Raw genomic sequence first — 25,881 nt, 5'->3', positions numbered from 1 at the left:
GCTGAGTGCAAAAGGGTTAACGGCCTTTAGTGTATGATTGATCATAAAAATGTCTAACTCTATATTTCAATTCCATACTTTATTTAACCCAAAATCATTAACTTGCATTTATCCAGTAGATGAAGGAAGGTTCCACAACGCTCCTCTTGCTCCGCTCCTACTTCCCCATCCCCTCTCCATAGTACAGTATGCTGGATTAAAACATGGAGAAGAAATTAACCTGCTCTCCTCTCTCCAATAGAAACAATCCACAACGTTTAACTTGCTCCTCTCCTCTCTGCAGAACAGTATGCTATGCCCTGAACTTTCCACTAACCTCTCCATGACCACAGCCCTGAAATAATAGTTGAAGACAACGGACTAAGCTTCGGCAGCCTAGGTAAGTACAGAAGTATTCCGGCTCCATGGCATAGGGGGCAACGTGTCCGCCTGTCACCCGGCGGCCCCGGGTTCGATTCCTGGCCAGGCCAGGGGTTTCTAATTGTAAATGATTAATATCCCTGGCCTGTGGACTGAGTGTTTGTTTCGTCCTTAACGTTCCTTTCCTCACATTCAACACTTCACACTTCCGCCATTTACAAAATACACGCAGGTTTCTCACATATGGTGCAAGTAGGGGCAAAAGATCTTTCTAGGTCGACGCCCCGAACAAATAAGCATTTCTCTATTAAAAAAAAAAAAAAAAAAGTACAGAAGTATTTCATTATGTTAATACGGTGATGGTTGAATACTTATATAATAATTATTTGTTATAGTCCATCTTCGTAGTAAGCGTCTTTCTGGACGACCGAAGGTGTGGCCTGGCCTCGTGTGCGAGGAACTATGGGAGCGTTCGCGCTGGTGGTGGGGGAAGAACTTGAACCTTTCCTCCAGCTGACACAGTCGAGTTCAGGCAGCGGACGTAGCCCTGGGAACTGACTGAAATAGTGTGGAAAGCTTAGGCGTGATACATTCCCGGGTCGGGGTGGTCATTATGCAATGGCTCATTGGTGTACATACATCACACTAACTCAAAGGTGTAGGAATTACTTAATATGATAAACTAGTGAAAATAAAATAGTACCGTACATTGTACAAATCGAGTCTTATATTTCGATTGTTTGCCTTAAAACCTTGTCAATTAACTACACAGGCCTTTGAGCATAACATTCTAAAATTTCAGTTCTATTCCAGTACGGAAATACTTCGTAACTTTCGTCGTAAATGTTGGTGATGTCAAGAAATCAGAGGGTCATGCCTAAAAGAATTCATATCGGATGATGCTTTCGACACAACGTGAAATAAATCTCAGTCTATAGTAAAAGTGGAGGTCAATGTTTTGGCACTCTGTAGCCTTTAATTTATTGTTACATTCTTATTATACATTCTTACGAATATGAAATCTGTTATATAAAATTGAAAGGTTTGAACCATTTGGTAGAAAATCAATTGAACATAAGACGGTAACTTGCAACTGGTAATACTGCGAATAAAGGAAGTTCGTTTAAAACTGTACTGTACTGTATACCAAGGAAAGGCGCATCGGTACGCGCTATCAGTTCATCAATCGCCTAACGAATAGGAGGAAGTTGTTTCCACTGACAGCCAGGAGATATAATCTACTTAACGTGATTTCTAGTGAAATACGTATAAAAGAGATTAATTAATGCAAATTTGTCGGGAAAATGCAGAGAAGAAGCATTAGTAGAAATACTTCAGCTACTTTCAAAATAACATTAACAATGTCTACTTTTCTTGTCCATCAGAAGAAATATAATAATATATAATACTCTTGAATAACCTGCTATTGTTATGACAGAGAACAGGTCTCCTACAGCAACAGCAGCAACAAAAACAACGAAAACAGCAATGCTCCGGAACAATAGACAATATAAATCTGTCTCATAAAATCAGAGCAAAAATATTATCGGACTTCTTACGTGTTCTATGATCACTTTTGTTTAATATTCGGAGTTCGGGGATCTTATTTACAAATTATTCAGAATAATCTTCACTCAGTCCGCCTCTGTGGTGTAGTGGTTAGCGTGATTAGCTGCCACCCCCGGAGGTCCGGGTTCGATTCCCGGCTCTGCCACGAAGTTTGAAAAGTGGTACGAGGGCTGGAACGGGGTCCACTCAGCCTCGGGAGGTCAACTGAGTAGAGGTGGGTTCGATTCCCACCTCAGCCATCCTCGAAGTGGTTTTCCGTGGTTTCCCACTTCACCTCCAGGCGAATGCCGGGATGGTACCCAACTTAAGGCCACGGCCGCTTCCTTCCCTCTTCCTTGTCTATCCCTTCCAATCTGCCCATCCCCCTACAAGGCCCCTGTTCACCATAGCAGGTCAGGCCGCCTGGGCGAGGTACTGGTCATACTCCCCAGTTGTATCCCCCGACCAAGAGTCTTGAAGCTCCAGGACACTGCCCTTGAGGCGGTAGAGGTGGGATCCCTCGCTGAGTCCGAGGGAAAAGCCGAACCTGGAGGGTAAACAGACAATGATGATGATGATGATGATCTTCACTCTCGTCTGAATCAGTGTCATCTGAAGTTTCACCGAGGTTGATGTCGGACTGGTCTAATTCTAATTCCTTATGCATGGTGTTGTCACGCTCCCAGTATTCCTGCTCAGTGTCTTTTACGTGGTCGCAACATTTTTTCCGTTTGTCTTGCGAATACTGTGCAAGCAATATCCGCAAAGAGCTTCCTTTTTGTCGAGTGTGTCTGCTGTCAAGTCACGAGTGATCTATAAGACAGAGAAATATTTCATACAGAATAAGCATTTTTATTTATATTGGGAACAGGAAAGCGTCATTTATGAACAGTGAAGGCATTAGAGATGCTATGGCACACATTTTTATGCTAAAAAACTAATTATGCTGTATTACTATTAATTGAGATATATTATTTTTTACCGGGCGAGTTGGCCGTGCGCGTAGAGGCGCGCGGCTGTGAGCTTGCATCCGGGAGATAGTAGGTTCAAATCCCACTATCGGCAGCCCTGAAGATGGTTTTCCGTGGTTTCCCATTTTCACACCAGGCAAATGCTGGGGCTGTACCTTAATTAAGGCCACGGCCGCTTCCTTACAACTCCTAGGCCTTTCCTATCCCATCGTCGCCATAAGACCTATCTGTGTCGGTGCGAAATTTTTTTTTTTTTTTGCTAGGGGCTTTATGTCGCACCGACACAGATAGGTCTTATGGCGACGATGGGATAGGAAAGGCCTAGGAGTTGTAAGGAAGCGGCCGTGGCCTTAATTAAGGTACAGCCCCAGCATTTGCCTGGTGTGAAAATGGGAAACCACGGAAAACCATCTTCAGGGCTGCCGATAGTGGGATTCGAACCTACTATCTCCCGGATGCAAGCTCACAGCCGCGCGCCTCTACGCGCACGGCCAACTCGCCCGGTGAGATATATTCTTATCACGGACCTCTCCTTTGATATCTCCCCAAACCGACTCAGTGTGATTGAGATCTGGATGATATGTTTCATATGTTCACTCATGGTATAAACACTTTCACGTGCCTAGCCTCGCAGTGGTCTCCCAGATTTAGAAGAGGAACTAGAAGCCATGCTCATCACTTCAGTAATTTCAACTTAGCCCGCACGTAACAACACGCGCCGCTTGAGAGACGTTTTCACTTCAGCGCTAGCTTGGCGACTGGACCTGCTGTAGGAGTGGGGGGACGATAGCTCCCACCACTGCATGCGCAACCATTTCTCGCGCAAGACGCTTTCAACCAAAACGGACTATAATACTTGTTCATATTGTCACATAACTCTCTTATCATTGACAAGTTTACACAACGTAAACAATACTGTACATACATATGCATGATTTAAGTGATCTGATAGAATCTGAGGATGTTCTTGTAGAAAGAAACGTGTCATTCTTTGTATAATAGTGTGTACTTTTTTACAGGTATATTTATAGTGTTATAATTTATACTGAAATTTTGTGTGTGTTTGACAGACTGGAAAGTTTTTCTTTAGTTACATTTTACTAAAGGAAAATTCTAAATTCCCATACAGGGAATTAGATATTTTTCACCAATAGAGCATGTCAAAAACAAGATGCAAGGCTTTTCAGGCGTTTGCTCTATTAACCAGCGTTTTGTCTTAGGTCTGACACTTGACTCGTCAGAGTGGGATGTGTCAGACCCTACCCACTGACGCTGGGTGTATGCAGGTGAGCTTATCAGAAGCCTTATATGAGGCACAGTCTGATAACTGCATACGGGAGATATCATCTCCACAATGGAATTATTGCCTGCCTAGCAATTCCGAATGGAAAATTCTAAAGGGAATTAGATATTTTTCACCAATAATTCCCTCTATGGGAATTTAGAATTTTCCATTCAGAATTGCTAGGCAGGCAATAATTCCATTGTGGAGATATTATCTCCCGTATGCAGTTATCAGACTGTGCCTCATATAAGGCTTCTGATAAGCTCACCTGCATACACCCAGTGTCAGTGGGTAGGGTCTGACACATCCCACTCTGACGAGTCTAGTGTCAGAACCAAGACGAAACACTGGTTGATAGAGCAAACGCCTGAAAAGCCTTACATCTGATATGTTTTTTTTTTTTTTTTTACATTTTACTAAGTCGACATTGGAAAGTATGGCTTCCTTCTTAACAAATCATCCCATGTGTTCATAATTCCAATCAGTTGCTCTCTAACCATTTGCCTCCAAGTGCTCCTAGGTCTTCCACACTTCCTCATTCCTATTGGGCTGCATTCCAAGACTGACTTTTTAGCTTCTCTATTCTGTTTTCTTAAGGTATGTCCTATCCCTCCCCACTTCTTCTTTCTACATCAACAGGTTTCTAGTTGGTTTCCTAACACAGGTTTTTGTTTGTGATAACTTCAGGCCATCTTATATTTATGATACAACACTTGGAGTTGGTGTGAGATTTGTTCACTGACTTTCCATGAACCACAGCTATAAAGAACGGACTTCACACTGGTAATGAAGGGTCGGATCTTGTTACTGTTCTTCCAACTACGGTATAGTAAAATGAATAAGCTATTTGATTTCCAGATTCAACCCTTGACCTCTTCCTCTGTGCCAACAGATTTCTCTATTTGCTTGCCAGATACAATGAGCTGGTTGTTTTCAGTACCATTGATTCTCATCTCCTTTGTCCTTACAGCATTTATTTTAAGCCCAACAATTGTTGCTTCTTGTTTTACAAGTAATTACTGCTGAAATAAATAGAATCCATTTGCGGGACAGCAGCCCAAAAGTAATTAATACTGCAGCTTGTAAAGTTCTTCAAATTTCAATGAAAATTAATGAAACAAATATTTTTACTACTGACTTCTCAGATTCATCAGTAGGCTGCGGATTCCCTAGTATAAGTGCAGCTGTCAATAACAGATTTTGTCTTTGTATCTCTCCCCAGTATCTGTGATAATTTCTGGTAACAGTTTATTTCTAAATATGACTTCAGAGTTTTCATATGGAAACAATTTTCTGTCCTGATACAGGATAGCATATTAAATTCTCCTGGTGGACGAGGAAAAACACTAAGGGTCTCTTCACAGTCAGGGAAAATACAGGATAATGTAGGTCAAGGATGAGTTCATTTTAAGGATAACTACTGCACTGACAAAAATATTATATATTCATTTTATTAAAAACCTTTAGAAGATCTGTCAATAATACTGTTTTTTTTTTTTCAAACAACTTGAAATACCAGCTTAATGATTTATCCAAGCATGGTCAGTTTTTGGTTTTCTCTTCTATGTTTGCAATGTCACATTGTATGGAGATCATAAAACTACATAAATACAAAAATAAACAGTACGTCACTCCATTCAAACTGCTTGTGAAGTAACTTAAAACTCAAATGAAATACAGAAGGCTACATATTTACAATTCGGAATTTAAGTAAATGCACTAATGAAATTCCCAGTGATATTGCTATAATGGATAGTAAAAACAATGAGGAATGATAAGACTCAGCACACGACTTATTCACAATTACCAGCAATATACCACAACTTCAAAAATGTTGATTCTAGACTCCACAAGCCTTAATAACCACCACGGTATCCACCACGATATCCTCCTCCAAATCCACCTCGGCTTCCTCGGAAACCACCACCATAGCCGCCACCACCATAACCACCTCTTGGACCAGAGTTTCCAAAACCTTAAAAATACAGAGGTTATATAAGAAAATTAGGATGCCGAAAAGCCAACGATCAAGAAACTTAAATGGTGAAACCTGAAACACAAATACCTACCTCCTCTGAAACTTCCTCTCATCATCTTAGGAGGAGATGGTCCATCTAGAGGTGCATTCAGGTTGCTGCGAGGAGGTCGCCTGGTATTGAAACTAGACAAACAAACCAGGTAGTTTTAGATGAAATAATTTCTTTGACATCTGGAATAATTAACTATTGTGTCAAATGGGAAGCATTTTGGCATCAAGAAGCTCCTCAGAATTGTCTAACCAAGCAGCTGCTTTGTTGTCGTGTTATCCTATTGACTTAATAAGCTGTGCTCTGCAAAAAATTTCAGTGTGTTAAATGTCACTTGCACCAGGTCAAAGTATTTTTACTTTATAAAAACTGCTACAGAAACAGCTTCCCATCTGATATATAAAAAAAACCCACACACACACACATGCATTCTCCTTTTCCCTTACACAAGAAAGAGTCATAAATTACTAGCAGTTTCCGCGCTGGCTCCGCCCGCAATGTATGGTGTTGTTCGTTACTATCCTCACGGATGTATTTGCAAAGTTTCGAGTTAATGAAATAAAGCACATGATCTGCTGTGGTAATAGAATGTAATATTATGTCAACAAAACACTTGAAAATAAATCACACAAGGAAATTGAATTAAACGTTCCTTGGAACAACACTACGCGCCAAATTGTTAAAACGTCCTTCAAAGATCTTCGCCATGGAGACAAATGTACTCATGACTTTTCTCAGAATCTACCAATTTAAGTAGTTATTACCTCAAAAGAAAGCACTTGAGCCACTGAGTGTTTTTAGACCAAAACGAACTGCGTACCTCAATTAGAACAAAGGATATGTTTGCTTCAATGAGAAAAAAATGTTGAAGAAATGGGACGTCAAACTGAATGTGCACTCATAACTTTCTTCAGAATCAACCAATTTGAATAGTTGAGAGCTGAAATGAAAGAGCTTGATCCACTGAGTCTTCTTAGGTCAAAACAAACTCCGTACCTCAATTAGAACCAAAGATATGATTACTTCAGAGAGACAAAAAATGGAAAAAATCAAATAATTTGAGGAAGGTGGAAGTTGAAGTAATTTACAGTACCTGATGACAATTCTGTGCATGAATAGCTTTCAGTTAAAAAAAAAATTAAGGAAATCGACCGGATAGAATGATTTTTTAAATCATAAATTACTCTTTGCCTTGAATTTGCCTAGCATACAGTGTATGTCTTAAAGTATCAAGCATGATTCAAATCTGATATAGTAAACAGACTTCCAAGCTGTAATGGAAAAATAAATAATAATCCATCATCATATGGCCTCAGCTACCCTATACGCTCCATGCGCTGATGGGAGAAATGCACCGCTGCGTTGCAAGTGGCGAACATTGTAAGTTAATGCGTTTCACCGTGCACATATCCGCTGTCATCTCGCCCCATGCTGCCTTGGCTGACTAAATAACACTGGGATTTCAGAGTGTTTTATGCAACAACAATTGGCCACATTATTCCAAACTTGCAGAAAGTGGTCATGTAATAAATTTGTAAGAAAAACAGTTTGCAGGAAATAGCAACAGAGCAAGAACAGCAAAAAATGTGATCAGAAAGAAATTTTTTTTTTGCTATTTGCTTTACGTCGCACCGACACAGATAGGTCTTATGGCGATGATGGAATAGGGAAGGCCTAGGAGTGGGAAGGAAGCGGCCGTGGCCTTCATTAAGGTACAGCCCCAGCATTTGCCTGGTGTGAGAAAGAAACATTAGTTCACTAGATATCCTACCATTTCACAATAGATGCAACGTTGTAATTTATGTAGTCTATTTAGTAGTGATAACGAGATTAGTGTTCATATACACATTAAACAATGCTGTCTTCAGAACAATATCCTTGGTCTATTTCTAATATGATATCATGTTAGCGTAGGTTAATGCTGCTAGGGATACGATTAATTTTGAATTTTAATTTTAAACATAACTATGTTTTATAAGGAAAGCCTAGGTAATAATCATTATTTCAGGAAGGCAAATAATTGTTTTCATGAAATGTAAGCATATTTCAGCGGTTGATTATGCAGTTTGCTCAGAACATGTCACCTTGCGTACTGATTGACCGTGTAAATGGTCTTGACCTCACATCCCAAAGGTAGGGAAAGAAAACAACAGGGGGAAGAGAAACTTTGTCTGATAAAAAGGCTTGATGTTGGACCTATTGAAATTCCTGATATTGAAACCGCATGTACACTATAAAAAATTATGCATGAGAAGAAAAGTTCAGAATCACTTAAAGTTGCCAATAAGTGATTATTTATATTGTGTGTATTTATAATATGATCAAGTCTACCTCTGTAATATAACTGTTGGCACTACTAGCTGCCTTCCTCTGGGGCCTGGGCTTGAATCCTGACACTGCCAGAAACTTCCCTTTCATTAGGTTGTAAAGGAATACTATAAAATTTCACAATTTGGTGTGTAGTACAGTGCGGTATATTATTATTATTATCATTATACTACTGGCTATAATTAATACTATGGCAAAACAATACAATGTGTATCTATTATAATGTGTGTGCTCTAAAAAAGACTGCCTACTGCAGCTTACTTTGCAAATATAGTACTGCTATAATAATTTATTTCTAATTGTTAACCTATTTGAAAGATGATTAACATGCATGTTGTAAAGAGTTATTTTGTGTTAATTAAAATGTATAAATCCCGAATTACTTCTTGCGATTTATTGGTATGATCCACCGTCTTTTCAAATGCATTTTACGAGGTCGTGAAGAAAACCTTTGTATCACAGTATCTATTAATGCAGCCAACTAGAAGCATATAGTTCTGCCCGAAGTTACAGCATTAAAAAATAATCATCTGAAAACAGCATTGAAAAATGATTCTTCTTCTTCTGATTCTCCTTCTTAATTTATTTATTGGCTTCCGCCTTTGCGTTATACCCAACCACTAGTCGTTTAATCGAGTAAAGCCAAAACTAATAATAATAATAATAATAATAATAATAATAATAATAATAATAATGTTATTTGTTTTACGTCCCACTAACTACTCTTTTACGGTTTTCGGAGACGCCGAGGTGCCGGAATTTAGTCCCGCAGGAGTTCTTTTACGTGCCAGTAAATCTACCGACACGAGGCTGACATATTTGAGCACCTTCAAATACCACCGGACTGAGCCAGGATCGAACCTGCCATAAAGCCAAAACTATGAAGGATGATATATGAATTGTAAAAGGAAAGAAGATGGGAAATTAGTCGAAAAATTATACGTAGGTAACATCTACTGTGTCAAAAACAAAACTATGTATAAGGACACCACATATATTCCAGCTTCTTATGGTCAGCTGGTGATGAAGATGCCCCTAAGTAGTTCTCGTACTGTCCACCCGCAGCAGCACATTGTTATACACATGGAGCCTATACAGGCATTTTAATTTGATGCCATTTAAGCAGTGGCGGCGGCTCATGCTGAATTAGGTTGGCGGTTCTGCACTGCACTGTGACGCCCAGTCCATTGCAGTAAGTGTAATAGATAAATCTAAATTTGTATTGCATACGGGAAGTACCAATTGAGCTCATGTGCATCTGTCCTCCAATACCGTATCCTATCAGCTCTGAAGTTCCCAAAAATTTACAGAAAAAAATACCAGTAAACATACATCTCAATTTGTAAGACCCCGATTTTGAGGGACATCGACGATATAAATAACCGACTTTAAAAAAAAGTTCCTTTCTTCCGCTTATCAAAAAATGTTAATCTAGTATCGACACTCATATTTACAGAGGTTCCAAGACCTGCATACATCTTTGGGACCTGGCTTTCTAAATGGAGAGCGAACATCATCTGACGGTACTAACATTCCTATTTTCATTTTCATGACTACCTAACTCGGAAGAATTAACTAACATTATAGAGAAACATATTCATGATTACTTGTAGGCCTATGAACTATCTCATTAGCTTCGTACGAAAGAGAATGCTTTCGGCTGTTGGATAGAATTATGCTCAAGTCCTGACCATTTACACGAATGATAGAGAAATACATGTACCCCCAATCTTAAACTATATTGTTGAACAGTAAATTGATTTTGTGTAACTTAATCTCAACTGAACTGAACACAGTCCCCCTTTATCAAGCATTTCAACTTTCTATTTAAGAAACCAACCCAAAATTGGAAACAATCAACGAGAACAGGATTGCTAAATTGAGAAGAAATTGAGAATGCTGCTATTCTAAAATTTGAAATTCATCAGCGTTTTTCCATCACTTGTCACATACATTTCACCTGGCATGTTGTCTCCTCGCAAGCTTGGTTTCTCAAGCTTTTTCGCTCCCCTTCTGGCCATTCGTGGCGATGGTGACTCTACAGGAACGGACTGTCGGCCTGAATTTTCAACACAGTGATTTCGTCCAGTTTTTTAATTGTTATCTAACTGCAAAATTTTTAGACTAAGAGGTCCGCAACCTCACTATAAGCACTTATTGTTCGTTTCCATATGTATCATTTGTTTTCATTCCTTTCTTTTTAGATTCAATTATGTTTTATATTAACCCATTTTTTCACTGAATTCGTCTCGCATCTGCGATTAAAGTCAAGAAAGAGTTTTCTCAGAACTTTGAACGAACTTAGAACCCCAACTGAAAAAGCCAGGTTGCAATTATGGAGGGTTACATCCTACCTTCCCCTGGCTGGATAAGATTTTCTGAAACTCCACCTCCTGGCCACAACGAAAAAAGGATGATCTGGAAGTCCCTCAATAGACTGAGATCTAGAGTTGGCAGATCCAAGGTTAATTTGGCAACATGGGGCTACAAAGATCTAGAAAAAATCCAATGTGAGTACGGAGAAGACCAGGCCGTCCAACATATGCTCCAATGTCGACTATGTCCAGCCTCCTGCACAGAAGATGAACTATATCACGCATCAAAAAACGCATTGGAAGTGGCCAAGTTTTGGGCAAGTGTAATATAGTAATTATAACTGTGTACAATATGTGTGTTTCAGATACGAGAATAATAATAATAATAATAATAATAATAATAATAATAATAATAATAATAATAATAATAATAATAATGATGATGAATTTGTCTCAAAAAGTTATTTATTGCTCCATCTAATGATGGAAATATTGTATATTGTACTGTTTTTATTTCCGTCATGTCTCTTGTTTTTCATTTGTTCGTTCATTATGATTTTTAGCACTTTTTAGCTTGTATTGGCTGATTCCAGAGAACTGTCAACCCAGGAAAAAAAAAAGTAAAATTTAAAATAAAACTCAACAACTGGTTTTATGATAGATAAAACATTAAATTTTATTAATTTTATGATATTTATTCACTTATTGACCCTTTCAATTTTTAATTGTGTGGTGAATTGAACCTTTATGTGCAGTCTAAATTCATTTGATATTCCTCAATGTTTTAGGAATTACTGTTTATTGTGATGAAAAGGTATCAAAATAATTATGGTAAATGTTAATTCCAATGCTCTTTCTCTTCGTAGTAAAGTACTTATTTAGGTCATTAACATTTTATATAAGGTATAATAAGGCGACAAATTTATTGCTGCAGGCCGTGCTAACACGCGACGAAAAAGGTATAAATGTTTCTGTAGACGAAAAGTGAGTGGCTCAATTTGAATAAAATTTCGAATGCAAAGCCAATACTGGACACATTTTCAAACTGCTATATCGTTTGTTTAAAATTTCAAATGGATTCGTACGAAACTGATAGTAAAATACATCGCATGCTTACGACGTTCTAGCGAGCGGGCGCACAGTACGTAATTTCAGGAATCTAGCCGGCCAAAAATTGTATCTCGGAAACTAATGGACCGATTTACATAAAACTTAGTATGTAAATGCTATTATTGGAGATAATTAAGTGTGTGGTCAATTAAGTACAAAGAACAAATTACTACGCCAGGAATTGAATTAGTAGTCTTTGTAATTTTAATCATTTTTCGTTATAGCTTTAAGAAATTAAACAGGTTGATAGTGGGACATGCGGTTTAGAATGTTTAAAATAGGTGTACTTGCCAAACAATTTATTCATTAGATGCAGTTACATCAGAATCGCTATCGTCACTGTCATTATCTCCTTCGGCAGAACCAGATACAGGAGGCACAGGCAGTAAGTTGAGCACTTCTCGTGAAAGCGGAATCAACTTCCTCCTCCTTGATTTCCCTAAGCTGGTAATATAAGGGTCTGATGATATAAGCAGCCTATGGAAAAGGTCAGTATTTGTGTTTTTAGTGGAAGGTTTCCTATTATCTTTATTCCTGGTCTCCTGAGCTTCCTCGGAGAGTTGTCCAACAGGTATAATACAGTGCCTAATGACCTCCTCTCCATGACCCAAGAGTTTGCGCAAAGTTACAGGTATGTAGTACGATTTATATTTTTGTAAGTACAATTGTAAAGTTTATTTTGCGTACATGCCAAATGTCACTTTATCAATGGCATACCCACACGAAAGAGTTTATACGATGGCACGTAGATGGTTTATTAAATTTCTATCTACTCCAGTAATATCCGCAGAAGTGGAAGTCTCTCTGAAGAATCTTCTAGCGCTTTCCATCACTGGTGTTGCCAGCACTTTGCATCGGATATCAACCAATAGACGCGTAGTGAAGTCATCTACAGTATTTATTTATTGCGTGTGTATTTTAGACTTTAAACAAGTGCATAAATGTATTGTGTTGAATGAGAGTTATGCGATAAGCCTACGTGTGTGATTTATTTCTTTAACATTAATACGGTGATCTTTTGTAGTCATCTGCAGTATTTATTTACTGCGTCTGTTTTCTAGCTTTTATTGTCTGGATAAATTTATTAAATGCAATTAAATACATTCCGCGCCCCTCGAGCCCATAATACTGTCTATTTTCTTCTGTAGTTTGCCTTATATTTCACTGCTGAGGCTTCTTATGTGCCGTAGTTTACCTCTGATTCTGTACAAGCCACGTGGCCCCTGTAAACCCCACGTCCCCTTCAGTTCATAAAAGTAATTTGTAGCTTAGTTTCTTCAGCCTTTTGTCTTGAACTTACATACTGAATTTCACAAATTTATGTGCAGCCGTTTTCCCGTGATGGTGCTGAGCAGAGCCGTTCGATATGGCAACATTGTTGTCATAAGAGCAATACTGTTTTCTTAACATGGAATGAGCTATAGAACTGGCAGGCTCATCCTGACATTGTTGTGATGCACGTCCTTCTGCAAGGCTCATTCTCTCGTCGAACCAACTTTTATTGTACTTCAGCCATTTTTCCCTTTTTCTACTATATTTTGTCCAGCGTGATCGAATTTCAGCACACAAAATACTGACAGATTTCCTTATTGACTTGGATATACTCTCGGAATAATCCTCAAAGCCTAAATGTTCAATTACAACATTTGCAATATCATCGTTCCGCTTATATTCCCTGCTGTTCCACAACAGCTCGAAAACCGACCTCCGGGTTACAGAGTACATGGCTTCTGAAAAAAATTAATTACTCTCATGGTCGCGCCTGGTCGCAGCAAAAAGTCACAGTTTTCTATTCATTAAAGTATAGATAACTCATCCAAAAACTTTCATTGTGGAAATCAAAGGCAATCCATTTTGAAAGTTAGCTCAAATTTGTATAATTAGATAGTGCTTGGACACCGTGTACCTGAATTTTAAGTGCATATTTCGGACAACGATATAGTAATTTTCAGAAAATGCTACATACTATATAAAAATACATACCTTCATCTAATATAATCATATTGCAAGCTAAAGAAATATTTAGTTCTGACGTCTTTACTGAGCCCTCACATAATAACTGCGCGCTCGCCTCGCCAGAATATGATGCCCTGACGAAGGAGAGCCACTTTAGGCCTTCGGTGAGATTAGATAATCAGACAGCGCGACTTTTCAATACTTAATTACTGTACCCAAGAGTTTTATAGACACGACTCACAGAAAATGCGCACCAAAGACAAGGGTTGAAAATATTATTTTTGGCCGGCTGGATGCTAGAAATTACCCACTGTGGGGCGGCCAGGGAGTTCACTGTTGCATGGAGCCATCTGTACAGGAACGTTGGAGACGAAACTGAGTGGTACCAGTGGCAAAGTGATGATGAAAATCACGTATCTCGAATCAAGAATCTGGCACAGTTCAAGAGTGTTTTGATAAACTAGTAAAATCGTGTCGCTTGTTTATGAAACACACATTTATTAAAAGAATGCAAAGCAAAATGTTCGAAGTGCAGAAAAAACAAACGACTGAAAATTGAATGGTTTTGCAAGTGGATTTCGTGGGAGAATTTCACTATTCTTCCACAAGATGAAATTCAGAGTTGTTATTGGCATCACCGACAAATTACGATATTTACTGCTGTTGCGTGGTTTGCGGGAGAAAATCATGCTTCATATGCGATTATGTCTGACCATATGGAGCATGACAAATATGCCACGCACTCATTTTTAAGCAGAGTATTAACAGACATCAAGGAAAACCGACCAGAAATCACAAGAGCGTTCATCTTCTCGGACGGGGTGGCGAGCCAGTTCAAGCAAAGGTTCATGTTCGCAAATCTAACATTTTTTAAGGAAACTTTCGGAAGGAATGTAACTTGGAATTTTTTGCGTCTGGTCACGGGAAAGGTGCTGTTGACGGTGTTGGTGGAACATTAAAACGTAATTTGACTGTTGCTCTACATGCAAAAAGAGACCTTATAAACGTGCATGATGTCGTGGAAGTAGCGAAAAGAAATTCAGCAAACACATGTTGTATTTGTTCCTACTGAAGATGTTGAAAGGAGTAAACCCCTTCTGAAAAGCTGCTTCGCCGATGTCTGTGCAGTACCAGGAACATATTATATTCACTATGTAGAGCCATTAAAAAGATATACAGTTCAGGCAAGAAAATATTATTATTCAGAAACAACTACCACACACTCTCTACATCCAAACTACAAAATTGAAGCAGATGACAAAAATCCACCAAGTGATACGACTTTTGAAGTGGGAGACTTCGTCCTTGGAAAATACAGCGAAAAGAAACATTCCAAGTATTATGTTTGTACCATAACTGAAAGTGATGTTGATGTTTATTTTGTAACTAATTTTCGCAAGTGCAACAATGAAGCGAAACTGTTTTGTGAACCATCGACGAAAGACAAGTGCTTTTTAAATGAAAGTGAAATCGAAAGAAAATTAACGGTGCCTCGTTTTACTTGTGGGAAATGGTATACTGATGAGTTTATACCAGAAGCAGAATGAACATAAATTGTTTTTTCATTTAATATATTTTTTCTGATCAAGCTTTCATTCAAACTGTAGACTACGTACCGGTAAGCGTTGAATGTCCAGATATTTATAAATATTTTAGTTCATTTTACATTCACTGTTATTGGTGTTAAATACACTGACTGACAGTGACAATGCAACACCAAGGAGGAGTGGTTCGAAAGGGATGAAAGTTGGGGAAAAAACAGAGACGGCACGGATGAATAGTTGATGTTTATTTCAAACCGATATGCAGGTTACACAATGCGCATGGCATCGACTCAGTAGGATGTAGGAACACCGCGAGCGGCGATGCACGCAGAAACACGTCGAGGTACAGAGTCAATAAGAGTGCGGATGGTGTCCTGAGGGATGGTTCTCCATTCTCTGTCAACCATTTGCCACAGTTGGTCATCCGTACGAGGCTGGGGCAGAGTTTGCAAACGGCATCCAATGAGATCCCACACGTGTTCGATTGGTGAGAGATCCGGAGAGTACGCTGGCCACAGAAGCATCTGTACACCTCGTAGAGCCTGTTGGGAGATGCGAGCAGTGTGTGGGCGGGCATTATCCTGCTGAAACAGAGCATTGGGCAGCCCCTGAAGGTACGGGAGTGCCACCAGCCGCAGCACATGCTGCACGTAGCGGTGGGCATTTAACGTGCCTTGAATACGCACTAGAGGTGACGTGGGATCATACGCAATAGCGCCCCAAACCATGATGCCGCGTTGTCTAGCGGTAGGGCGCTCCACAGTTACTGCCGGATTTGACCTTTCTCCACGCCGACGCCACACTCGTCTGCGGTGACTATCACTGACAGAACAGAAGCGTGACTCATCGGAGAACACGACGTTCCGCCATTCTCTCATCCAAGTCGCTCTAGCCCGGCACCATGCCAGGCGTGCAAGTCTATGCTGTGGAGTCAATGGTAGTCTTCTGAGCGGACGCCGAGAGTGCAGGCCTCCTTCAACAAATCGACGGGAAATTGTTCTGGTCGATATTGGAACAGCCAGGGTGTCTTGCACATGCTGAAGAATGGCGGTTGACGTGGCGTGCGGGGCTGCCACCGCTTGGCGGCGGATGCGCCGATCCTCGCGTGCTGACGTCACTCGGGCTGCGCCTGGACCCCTCGCACGTGCCACATGTCCCTGCGCCAACCATCTTCGCCACAGGCGCTGCACCGTGGACACATCCCTATGGGTATCGGCTGCGATTTGACGAATCGACCAACCTGCCCTTCTCAGCCCGATCACCATACCCCTCATAAAGTCGTCTGTCTGCTGGAAATGCCTCCGTTGACGGCGGCCTGGCATTCTTAGCTATACACGTGTCCTGTGGCACACGACAACATGTTCTACAATGACTGTCGGCTGAGAAATCACGGTACGAAGTGGGCCATTCGCCAACGCCGTGTCCCATTTATCGTTCGCTACGTGCGCAGCACAGCGGTGCATTTTACATCATGAGCAGACCTCAGTGACGTCAGTCTACCCTGCAATTGGCATAAAGTTCTGACCACTCCTTCTTGGTGTTGCATTTGCTCTGTCAGTCAGTGTAAATGTGCGACGATTTATAAAAACACTTTACTTAGGCCACATGTCTGTACCAGTATCTGTAGTTATATATCTCATTATTATTATTATTATTATTATTATTATTGCGAGGAAGGAAGCTTGTAGTTTTACGTAACCGATAATCACACTATCACAAGCGATGGAACGTCATATTTTACGTGAAATCCGAACCACCGGACGTGACTTTCACGTTGAAAATCACAGATGCATTAATCAGGACTCGAACCCAGTCCGCCTTGATGGTTGCAAGCAGTTTAACCTCTGCGCCATCACACCCGTTATTTATTATTACTTGCTATGATATTAAATATACATTTTATAGCTCAAGTGATCGTATTTGATGCGGAGTTAAAGACTTATTAGCCCCTCATGCCATGTCGCCATAGCGCAGATTTGCGTGTGTAATCCCGCTACGCTGTCAAGTAAACATGCGACGATCGCTTTTAAACATATTACGCAGACATTACGCAATTTACAGTTTTTTTCACAAAATGTACATTTGTCCTTCTTTTAAACAATATATTAACATTACTAATAAAAGTTACCACAATGCGCAGAATTTAGAAAAAAAAACGTTAAGTTACGCGAAGTTAAAAGTCTGTCCCATGTAAACACTAATCGCTACATATAAAAGTTTATAAAATTGCATACATCAGGTTTATACCAATGAAATTTGTGGGGGTTATTAAGTATCATCTAGACGTTATTATGCATAAATCTCAATTTGTTTAGGTGGTAAGTTTCATATACATGTTAAAAAGAAATGTACAAATTAAAACACGCGACACCTGGAATTGGCCTATTATGTACAGTAAATTACTTTAACCCCCCATTATTTCACTGAAGATGGCTCAAATCAGTCAAAACATGTTTGAATTTTATTACTTCATCTAATGATGGAATTATGCTACGTACTGAATAGGAGGATACACTAAATTTTTTCATTTGTACAGTGTAAACCATCAATATGGAATGATTCGTATTATGAAGCCGCACCTGCATTTAAGCCCTCAAACATAACATTGTTAAATTCCAGGCTGCAGCGACAGCGTGCTTTATTTCTAGCTTACTCCCAATGTTGAGTGTGGTATAGTATGAACTTTGTTATAATTTCCAAATGGGCAGGCAAAAAATTATTTTAAAAACGCACAATTTAAATAACATAATAAAAATATGCTAATCTGATTATCCCTGGATAGCTGCAAGTTAGTAATGTGACTTTGTGTAGTAGTCACCCGATGCGTTCGCAATTCTCAGCGTATTATCATAAATTACGTTATCAGTGTCAATATCTTTTTTGACAGTTATAGCAAACTCATCCTCTGTATTACTCTCACACTCTTGAATTACTTTTCCCACCATTATTAACGAGTAAATTTGCTATTTCTGTGTTGCCAACAACTCTGTCAGGACCTGCCATGTTTACAAACAAACTTGAAACATGTGAGCAGAACTTTTAATAAAAGTAAATGACTGTGAATATATGCAACATCACTTAGCAATAATAGATAGCTCGATGTACAGCCAAAAGTTGCCTCTTCCTGCCATCTTATAATGAAGCAAATAACTACCACAAAATCCACATAGTGGGCATTTCAAATGTCATGGCGCATGTCTAAGCTTGGTCTTTAAGAGGACGATATATTAACATCAGTATTGGATATATTTTAACACTCCTGTGTAAATAAGTGGTACAGTGTTGGTCTCCAAATCCCAAGATTGTGGGTTCAAACCCAGCAGAGGTATTTGTGTTTTAATACCCTCTTAAAGACAAAGCTTAGAACTTTTGTCAGAATGGGGAATTATGTAACTTCACATAACTAAGACAATATTGTACAAACCATTTAAAAGTTGAAAGCCAAAAAGTGAAGCAAAAATGTTTATAAAACTGTTCAGTCTGTCGAACATGAATATAAAACTTAGACCAAAATAAAATACCTGTAAATAATTATAAGTGATTACAATGATACACAGAGCAATATCAATACCTGTGAGCACAACAGATTTAAAAAACAAAATATAAACATTAAACAAATCGTGAAATAAAACAATCCCCTATCCTGCCGCAGTAGATTGGTTAAAAAAGAAACAAAGAACAATGAAAAACCACATATGAAAACAACAAATACATAATCCACAATTATGTGAACAAGATAGCCTTAGGAACTGTACCGGGCGGTACACCTCCACGCCGCTAATTTAAAAGTTGCGCCTGTTGAAACTCCTCTGCTGGAGGAAGTCTGAACCTTATGGACGGTATTAATTTGCTACCTTCTCAGAAGATGTCACTACCTGTAAATTTTGGAGTTTTAGAACTGTGTCATTTTTGATGTGGTTTTGTTTTGCTTGAAGTAAGAAGTGTGAACTTTCTCTTCTAGAGGACACTACTGAAGAACTACAATAGTGCACCCTAGTGCGAAGAAAAAGAACTGTTCTTTGGAGAAATTTTTATTTCAAAAGTTTGTTTCTTGTTAAATTTCTTTCTGTTATTGTTTAAGTTGGCTGTATACCCCTCTCTTTCCCCTTGTTTTGCATTTAACCAATCCCGAATTTCTGTTATTAATTTCTGACCAATCATAGGTATCTTCCCCCAACTTGAATATGTTGCTGTATCCTACCCAATAAAAAGTTTGTGGGAGGGTGTTTTCATTCCCCTAACACCTAGAACCTTCCGCGAGAGGATATAAACTGCTGATTTTAGGGTCTCCGGGCCACTTCTGTTCCATCTTTCTGTGTGTAAAGTACATAGCAGGGGGCGGGAAGCGCCTCTTTCCTCGGCAGCGGCCAGCAACAAGGTAATGGCCAATTAATAACTTCTTTCTTGGCTAGCTCAGCAGTTTAACTCTCGGGGCGGGTTCTAAGCGTTCCACCATGTAACCTTTTCCTAAATGTAACTACTCCTTTCATATATTCTCTTTTAAAGCTACATACTGGGATAGAGAGTGCTAACCCTCTCGAGCTCCCACTCATATTGTTTTGAGGTGAACTTATTTTTCTCAACCTATTCGTCGTTAACGTAAAACAAATTGTTCTCTTCTTAAGTCACCTCTTTAGTATGGGATTATCCTTGTATTAACGGCCTAGTGCCAAGTAGGTCTTAATCAAAGTGTATTAGGAGTGCAAGTTCGCCTCCTCTCAAATTGTTACCTTAGAGGTCATTTAATTAACCTTCTTTTCATTTAATAGACCTCAGTAGATTGGGTATTTTACCCCTGTGTTTATGTCCGTTGAGGACAACTTGAAGGTGGAGTTTGGTGTGGCCTGGGAGAGGCTTAAATTTGAGAGCGAGTGGCTCTTTTAAAAATTGAGTGTTGTACGCCTCGTGGAGGCTTTTCAGTGTAATTTGGAGCAAGGGCTCCTAGGCATAAATAAATGGGGTTTTCTGCCCCTCTGTTGAAACTTGTGTTTGGGGTAAAATTGGGCTGATTGCCCAAGCATTGTGTTTTCAGGGCTCGAAGCCCAAATCCTGTAAATATTGTAACCACCCTTTGACTTGCTACCTTGTACCTGCCATGCTTGTTATTTCTTTGTTTTTGAAAAGAAAATATAACCTGGTTAAATTTTAAATTAATTTTACTTTCGTAGTTTGAGACCCGTTCACACCCGCACCTTCTTTCACGCATAACTACCACAAACACACGGTAACAAGTGGTAGCAGAGCGTGGTTGAATGGGTCTCAATTTAGCCCCTTTTGACGGCTAAACATTGTTTTGTTCCGAACTCTAACAATTTTCTCAGTTGCTGGAATTTTTTTTTGAGTTTTTCAAAATTGTTCTGTCATCATGCCCGGACCTCGCGATGTTCTCCATCTTAACTATTTGCGCAAAGAGGAGTTGATATATGAGTTAACGATTAGAAATATGCAATCTGGAGGCACGGTTGCAGTAGACACAAACAAGCTTAGAGAGTCCTTAGATTTGCCCATTTCCATCCCCAATTTGGGAGAGAAAGAAATTGACGACTCTCTTTCCACGATCACGGAGAATATTACTGGGCTAGCTTCTGTAGTTAGTTTTTTTGATGAAAATGATCCTTCTCCTAATCAAATTAAGCGTGTGCAAGCTAGGCCGTTTCATTTTTCCAATAGAGTTAACGATCTGTTGTCTCTAAAGTTGAATGACGTTCAGAAGAAGGAAGCTAGTACGCTCCTTGAAAATATGTCTGAATTATCTAGCAAGGTCACTCAATTGTTAACAGGGGAGGTTCCTCCCAAAAGCGATCTACCCACCACAGCGAATGTAGGTAGCGAGGAAGAGTCTCATAAGGGAGAAGTCAATAGGATAACTGTTGCTGCTCAAACTATCTCTGCCCCATTGGACAACGAATCTGAACGCCGTGCATCGTTGAGTAACATCCGTTCGGAATTAACTTCCTTGCCATTGAAACCTTTACCTACTATGTCACCCGGGTTCAGCAGCTTGCCTCATCCATTGGCAATGTTGCTCAGAGGTATCTCTAAGTTTTCGGTTAATACCACCACTGAAGTAATTTCCTTTTTAAGATTTTTAGTTGAATTTCAGGATCATGCCCTTGTGTTTTCTCTTTCTCCATGTCAAATTTTGCAAATTATCTATCCGTATGCTATTGGTATTCTCTCTGACAAAATAGTAAGAGCCATAGCCGAACAGTCATCTATTGAGGATTTCCATGCCCACTTGCTAGCTAACTTCATCCCGGCTAGGGCCAGGTCCTCCCTTATTCAGAAGTACTATTATCGTGTACAGTGCTTGGATGAGAACTTGGCTGATTTCATACAAGATATTAAATTCTATACGAGGGTGTTTGCTCTTCACTTCCCTGAGGATCAAATTGTACAAGCTATTGTGGAAGGTATTTCACCATCCTATAGGTCATATTTGTGTTTCGCGGCGTGCCCGCAAACTTTCTCGGAACTTGAAGCATTGGCCGTCTCAGCGGAAGGAGTTAGATACGCAGATTCATTCCGTGTAGCGAAAGAACCCCCGCCTTCTTTTAGTAATACTCGGCCTCCACCTCGCCGACCAGTCACACCCCGTAAATGCTATGCTTGTGGGTCGCCTGACCATCTGCGCAATAAGTGTACACTGATCAAGTCTAGTAGGGCAAATAACGGAGCTGGTTCAGCACAAGGCTGTTTTAAATGTGGGGCTTTCTCACATATCGCCAAGAATTGCCCAAATTCGAATAGCACCCCCTCCTGCTCAACTTCTGGTGCAAATTCCACCTATGCCAATAATAAAAAGTGACTAGTGGCTTCGGCTGAGTCGACTAATCCATCTTCACGAGACTCAGCCCCTAGTAAACAGGTTGTAAATTCAGAGAACGATCAGTCTTCAAATTCACCTTTTGAATGCCCCAAAGAGTGTCTTAGAATTGCGGCGGATTTCCCCGCACCTGTTCCTTTTCTTAAGATTGAGTTAAATAACGAGCCCATAACAGCTCTCTTAGATTCAGGCAGTGTTTGTTCGATTATTTCGGCTGAATGGTATTCTAAATTGAAATCTGTTTGTAAACTACCTGACTATGTCTCCTCTCCTGTTCAATATGTTTCGGCTAATTCATCCCAATTAGAAATTCTAGGTTCCTTACTGGTCAAAATTCGTATTTTTAAATTTACATGGAAAACCAAACTGTTTGTGGCTAAGCACTTGTCTTGCCCCATCATACTGGGAGCGGACTTCATTTCTCACACTGGTCTTGTGCTCGATCTTCAGAGTAAGTCGTGCACATTCAAATTTGCGTCCAAATGTAAAATTCCCTTGTTAAAGTGTAATTCTGCATCATGTTCTTCTATTTCGCCTACCCAGGATGAGATGTTGTTAGACCTTAGACATCTACCTGAGGAGCAGGCTGATAGTATTCGTAAGCTGTGTCAGTCGTTTCCAGAGGTGTTTTCTGATACTCTTGGTGTTACTGACCTGATAGAATACAAAATTGAGGTCACGGATTCGATTCCTGTCCGTTTTCCACCGTATAGGCTATCTCCACCTAAAATGAAGGCTCTGAAAGAAATTATCGATCAGATGTTGAAGGATGGTATTATTAGGCCCTCTAAGTCGGCGTATTCTTCGCCTATTTTTCTAGTTCCGAAACCCCAAGGGGGCTTCAGGCCTGTCATTGATTATAGGGCTCTCAATCGGAAGGTGGTGTTGCAATCTGTGCCCCTTCCTGACCTTCATTCTTGTTTTTCATGGTTTCGTAAGGCCAAGTTCTTTACTATCCTGGACTTGAATTAGGCCTATAATCAAATTCCCCTTGCCGAAGAGTCTAAACATCTTACAGCGTTTGCCACGGACTGGAACTTATACAAATACAACCGCGTGCCTTTCGGGCTCCCCACGGGAGCAGCTGTACTCACTAGGCTACTAGATAGGGTCTTCTCCGACATCAAATTTGAGTACTTATATCACTACTTGGATGATGTCGTCGTATTTTCAGAGACTTTTGAAGAGCATCTAGATCATCTGCGAGAAGTTCTCGATCGCCTTCGTAAAGCTGGGTTAACTGTTAAGTTGTCCAAGGTTGCCTTTGCTAAGCCCTCTATGTCTTTCCTAGGGCATATTGTGTCACCTGATGGTGTAGCCGTCGATCATTCTAGAACACAGGCCATCCGTGATTTTAAACCTCCCAAGGACATCAAAGGCATCGCCAGGTTTATTGGTATGGTGAATTTCTTCAGGAAGTTTATTCCTAACTTCGCTAATAGAGCGGCGCCCTTAAACCTTCTTCGTAGGAAAGGCATCAAATTTGAATGGGGACCTTCTCAACAAGCCGCTTTCGAAGACCTTAAATTAGCTCTTTGTAATGCCCCTGTACTTGCTATGCCTGATTTCTCGAAGAAATTCATCGTCCAAACCGACGCGTCGTCGTCAGCAGTAGCTGCAGTCCTTCTTCAAGAGACTGAACTAGGGAGGCGACCCATCGCCTATGCATCTAGGACCTTGTCGGCTCAAGAAGCCAAGTATTCCATCTATGAGCTCGAAGGTTTGGCAGTCTTATTCACCTTAGAAAAGTTCCGTCTCTATCTGGAACACGTCAAATTCGACCTGGAGACAGATAATCAAGCCTTAAGCTGGGTCTTAGGTAGGCCGCGTCGTACTGGTCGTATAGCCCGCTGGGCCATCCGTATTTCTGCCTTCCAGTTTGATGTTAGACATATCAGAGGTACCGAAAATATTGTCGCTGATGGACTCAGCCGTATGTTTTCAAACGACGTTGAGAACCATGAACCGGTCGACAGTTCATCACCTCCCGAGTCCATACTATCTGGTGTTAATGCCATCTTAACAGATGCTCCCATGCTTTTTAGGGATATTGAGAAATACCAACGTGAAGATCCGACGCTGGCTCCGATAATGGAAACCCTTTCTTCTGGGGAACATGTCGTCCCTTATGTTCTGAGGAATGGTGTTTTATGTTGCCCTTCGAGGCATGACAAGATGATGAAGGTTGTCGTTCCAGCTGTCCTTGTGCCTATGATCTTCAAATACTATCATGAGACCCCATTGGGGGGGCATCTGGGAATATTTAAAACTCGTGAAAAGATTCGTGAAATGTTCATCTGGAAAGGTATGGACGGTGAAATCCGTGAACTTGTAAAAGCTTGTAAATCTTGTTTGCTCAGTAAACCCACCATGTCCACCAAGGTAGGCCTTTTGTCTTCGCATCAAGCGTCGCGCCCCATGGAACGCCTGTATATTGATTATGTAGGACCCTTCCCCCAGTCGAAGGGAAATGCCAACAAATTCATCTTTGTATGTGTAGATGGTTTTACAAGATTTTCCTGGTTATTTCCGACTAAGCTGGCTACCGCTCAGTCTACCATTACTTGCTTAAATTCTATTTTTGCTTCTTTTGGTCCGTGCCAATATATTGTATCTGATAATGCTAAGGCGTTTACATCTAATTTATTTCGTAAATTCTGCTTTGACCTGTCCATCTCTCATGTAACTACTTCTGCTTATTACCCTCAACCATCTCTGGCTGAACGGGTTAATCGTAATCTCAGGTCCGCACTTATTGCCTATCATCATGAAGATCATTCCAGGTGGGACACGTCCCTGCATTGGTTAGCTTTTGCTTTGAATTCGGCGGTTCATGAATCACATAAATTTACTCCAGCTTCTTTGATGTTCAAATTTGTTCCCAACACGCCGCTCTCTAACCTCTGGTCTCTGAGTGACATTCTACCCGAGACAATAGATCCGGACAATATTAAAGATCTTTGGAAGAAGGCTAAAGCCAATCTTAAGGTATCTCATGAAAAGGTTAGGGAAAGGTATGATCGTGGACGGAGACCCACCACTTTGAAGGTAGGTGACCAGGTGATGGTCAAGAACTTTGTTCCCGCGGGCAAGCTTGCCCCCAGATTTCATGGGCCTTGTATCATTCTCGATTTTCTTACGCCGGTTACGTTGCTATTAAGTAATCCAGCCACCGAGAGGATATTTAGGGTTCACCTGTCCCAGGTGAAACCGGTGTAAATTTTGTGTCAACTTGCTTCATATAATTTGATAGGAATATGAAGGTTATATTTTTTTTTTGAGTTTCCACTCTTAAGGCATTCTGCTCTTTCTATAATATTCTGTTTTATATGTAAGCTTTTTGTAAAACCTTCCCCGATCCGTTAAACTGCCATTTTGTCCTTACCATGGCCATTACCACGCTCCCGTCTCCTGCTGTACACACTGTGGCTTGCTTAGATTAAATGCCATGGATATTTGCACGCCGCTGGTCCCTCTACCTCTCCAACTAGCCTGTGCCCTAAAAAAAAAATGATAATTGTCCAACAATTCTGCCGCCTAGCTTAAATGTTTCAGTGCCCCCGCAGCCGCGCGGCACTGTGCCGAAACTGGGTTCGAGGACGGGCCCCCTC

The 25,881-nt window shown here is 40.3% G+C and overlaps 1 protein-coding gene across 2 annotated transcripts in view; it reads right to left on the bottom strand.

Moving 5' to 3' along the window:
- Positions 1–5,599: 5,599 nt before the first annotated feature.
- The window catches only part of mle (maleless), a 278,516-nt gene continuing 258,234 nt past the window's right edge, over positions 5,600–25,881 (bottom strand). For both annotated transcript variants that reach the window (XM_067135650.2, XM_067135651.2), the window contains 2 exons: positions 6,234–6,325; positions 5,600–6,139 (listed from right to left, as the gene is read on the bottom strand). In XM_067135650.2, coding sequence (XP_066991751.1) covers positions 6,021–6,139; positions 6,234–6,325 — 211 coding nt within the window. In that variant the 3' untranslated portion in view covers positions 5,600–6,020. The remainder of the gene's footprint in view (positions 6,140–6,233; positions 6,326–25,881) is intronic.

This window comes from Anabrus simplex, chromosome 1, assembly GCF_040414725.1.
Source record: "Anabrus simplex isolate iqAnaSimp1 chromosome 1, ASM4041472v1, whole genome shotgun sequence".
NCBI lineage: Eukaryota > Metazoa > Arthropoda > Insecta > Orthoptera > Tettigoniidae > Anabrus > Anabrus simplex.
Note: the sequence above shows the minus strand (reverse complement) of the source record. Positions and strands in the feature narration are given on the sequence as shown.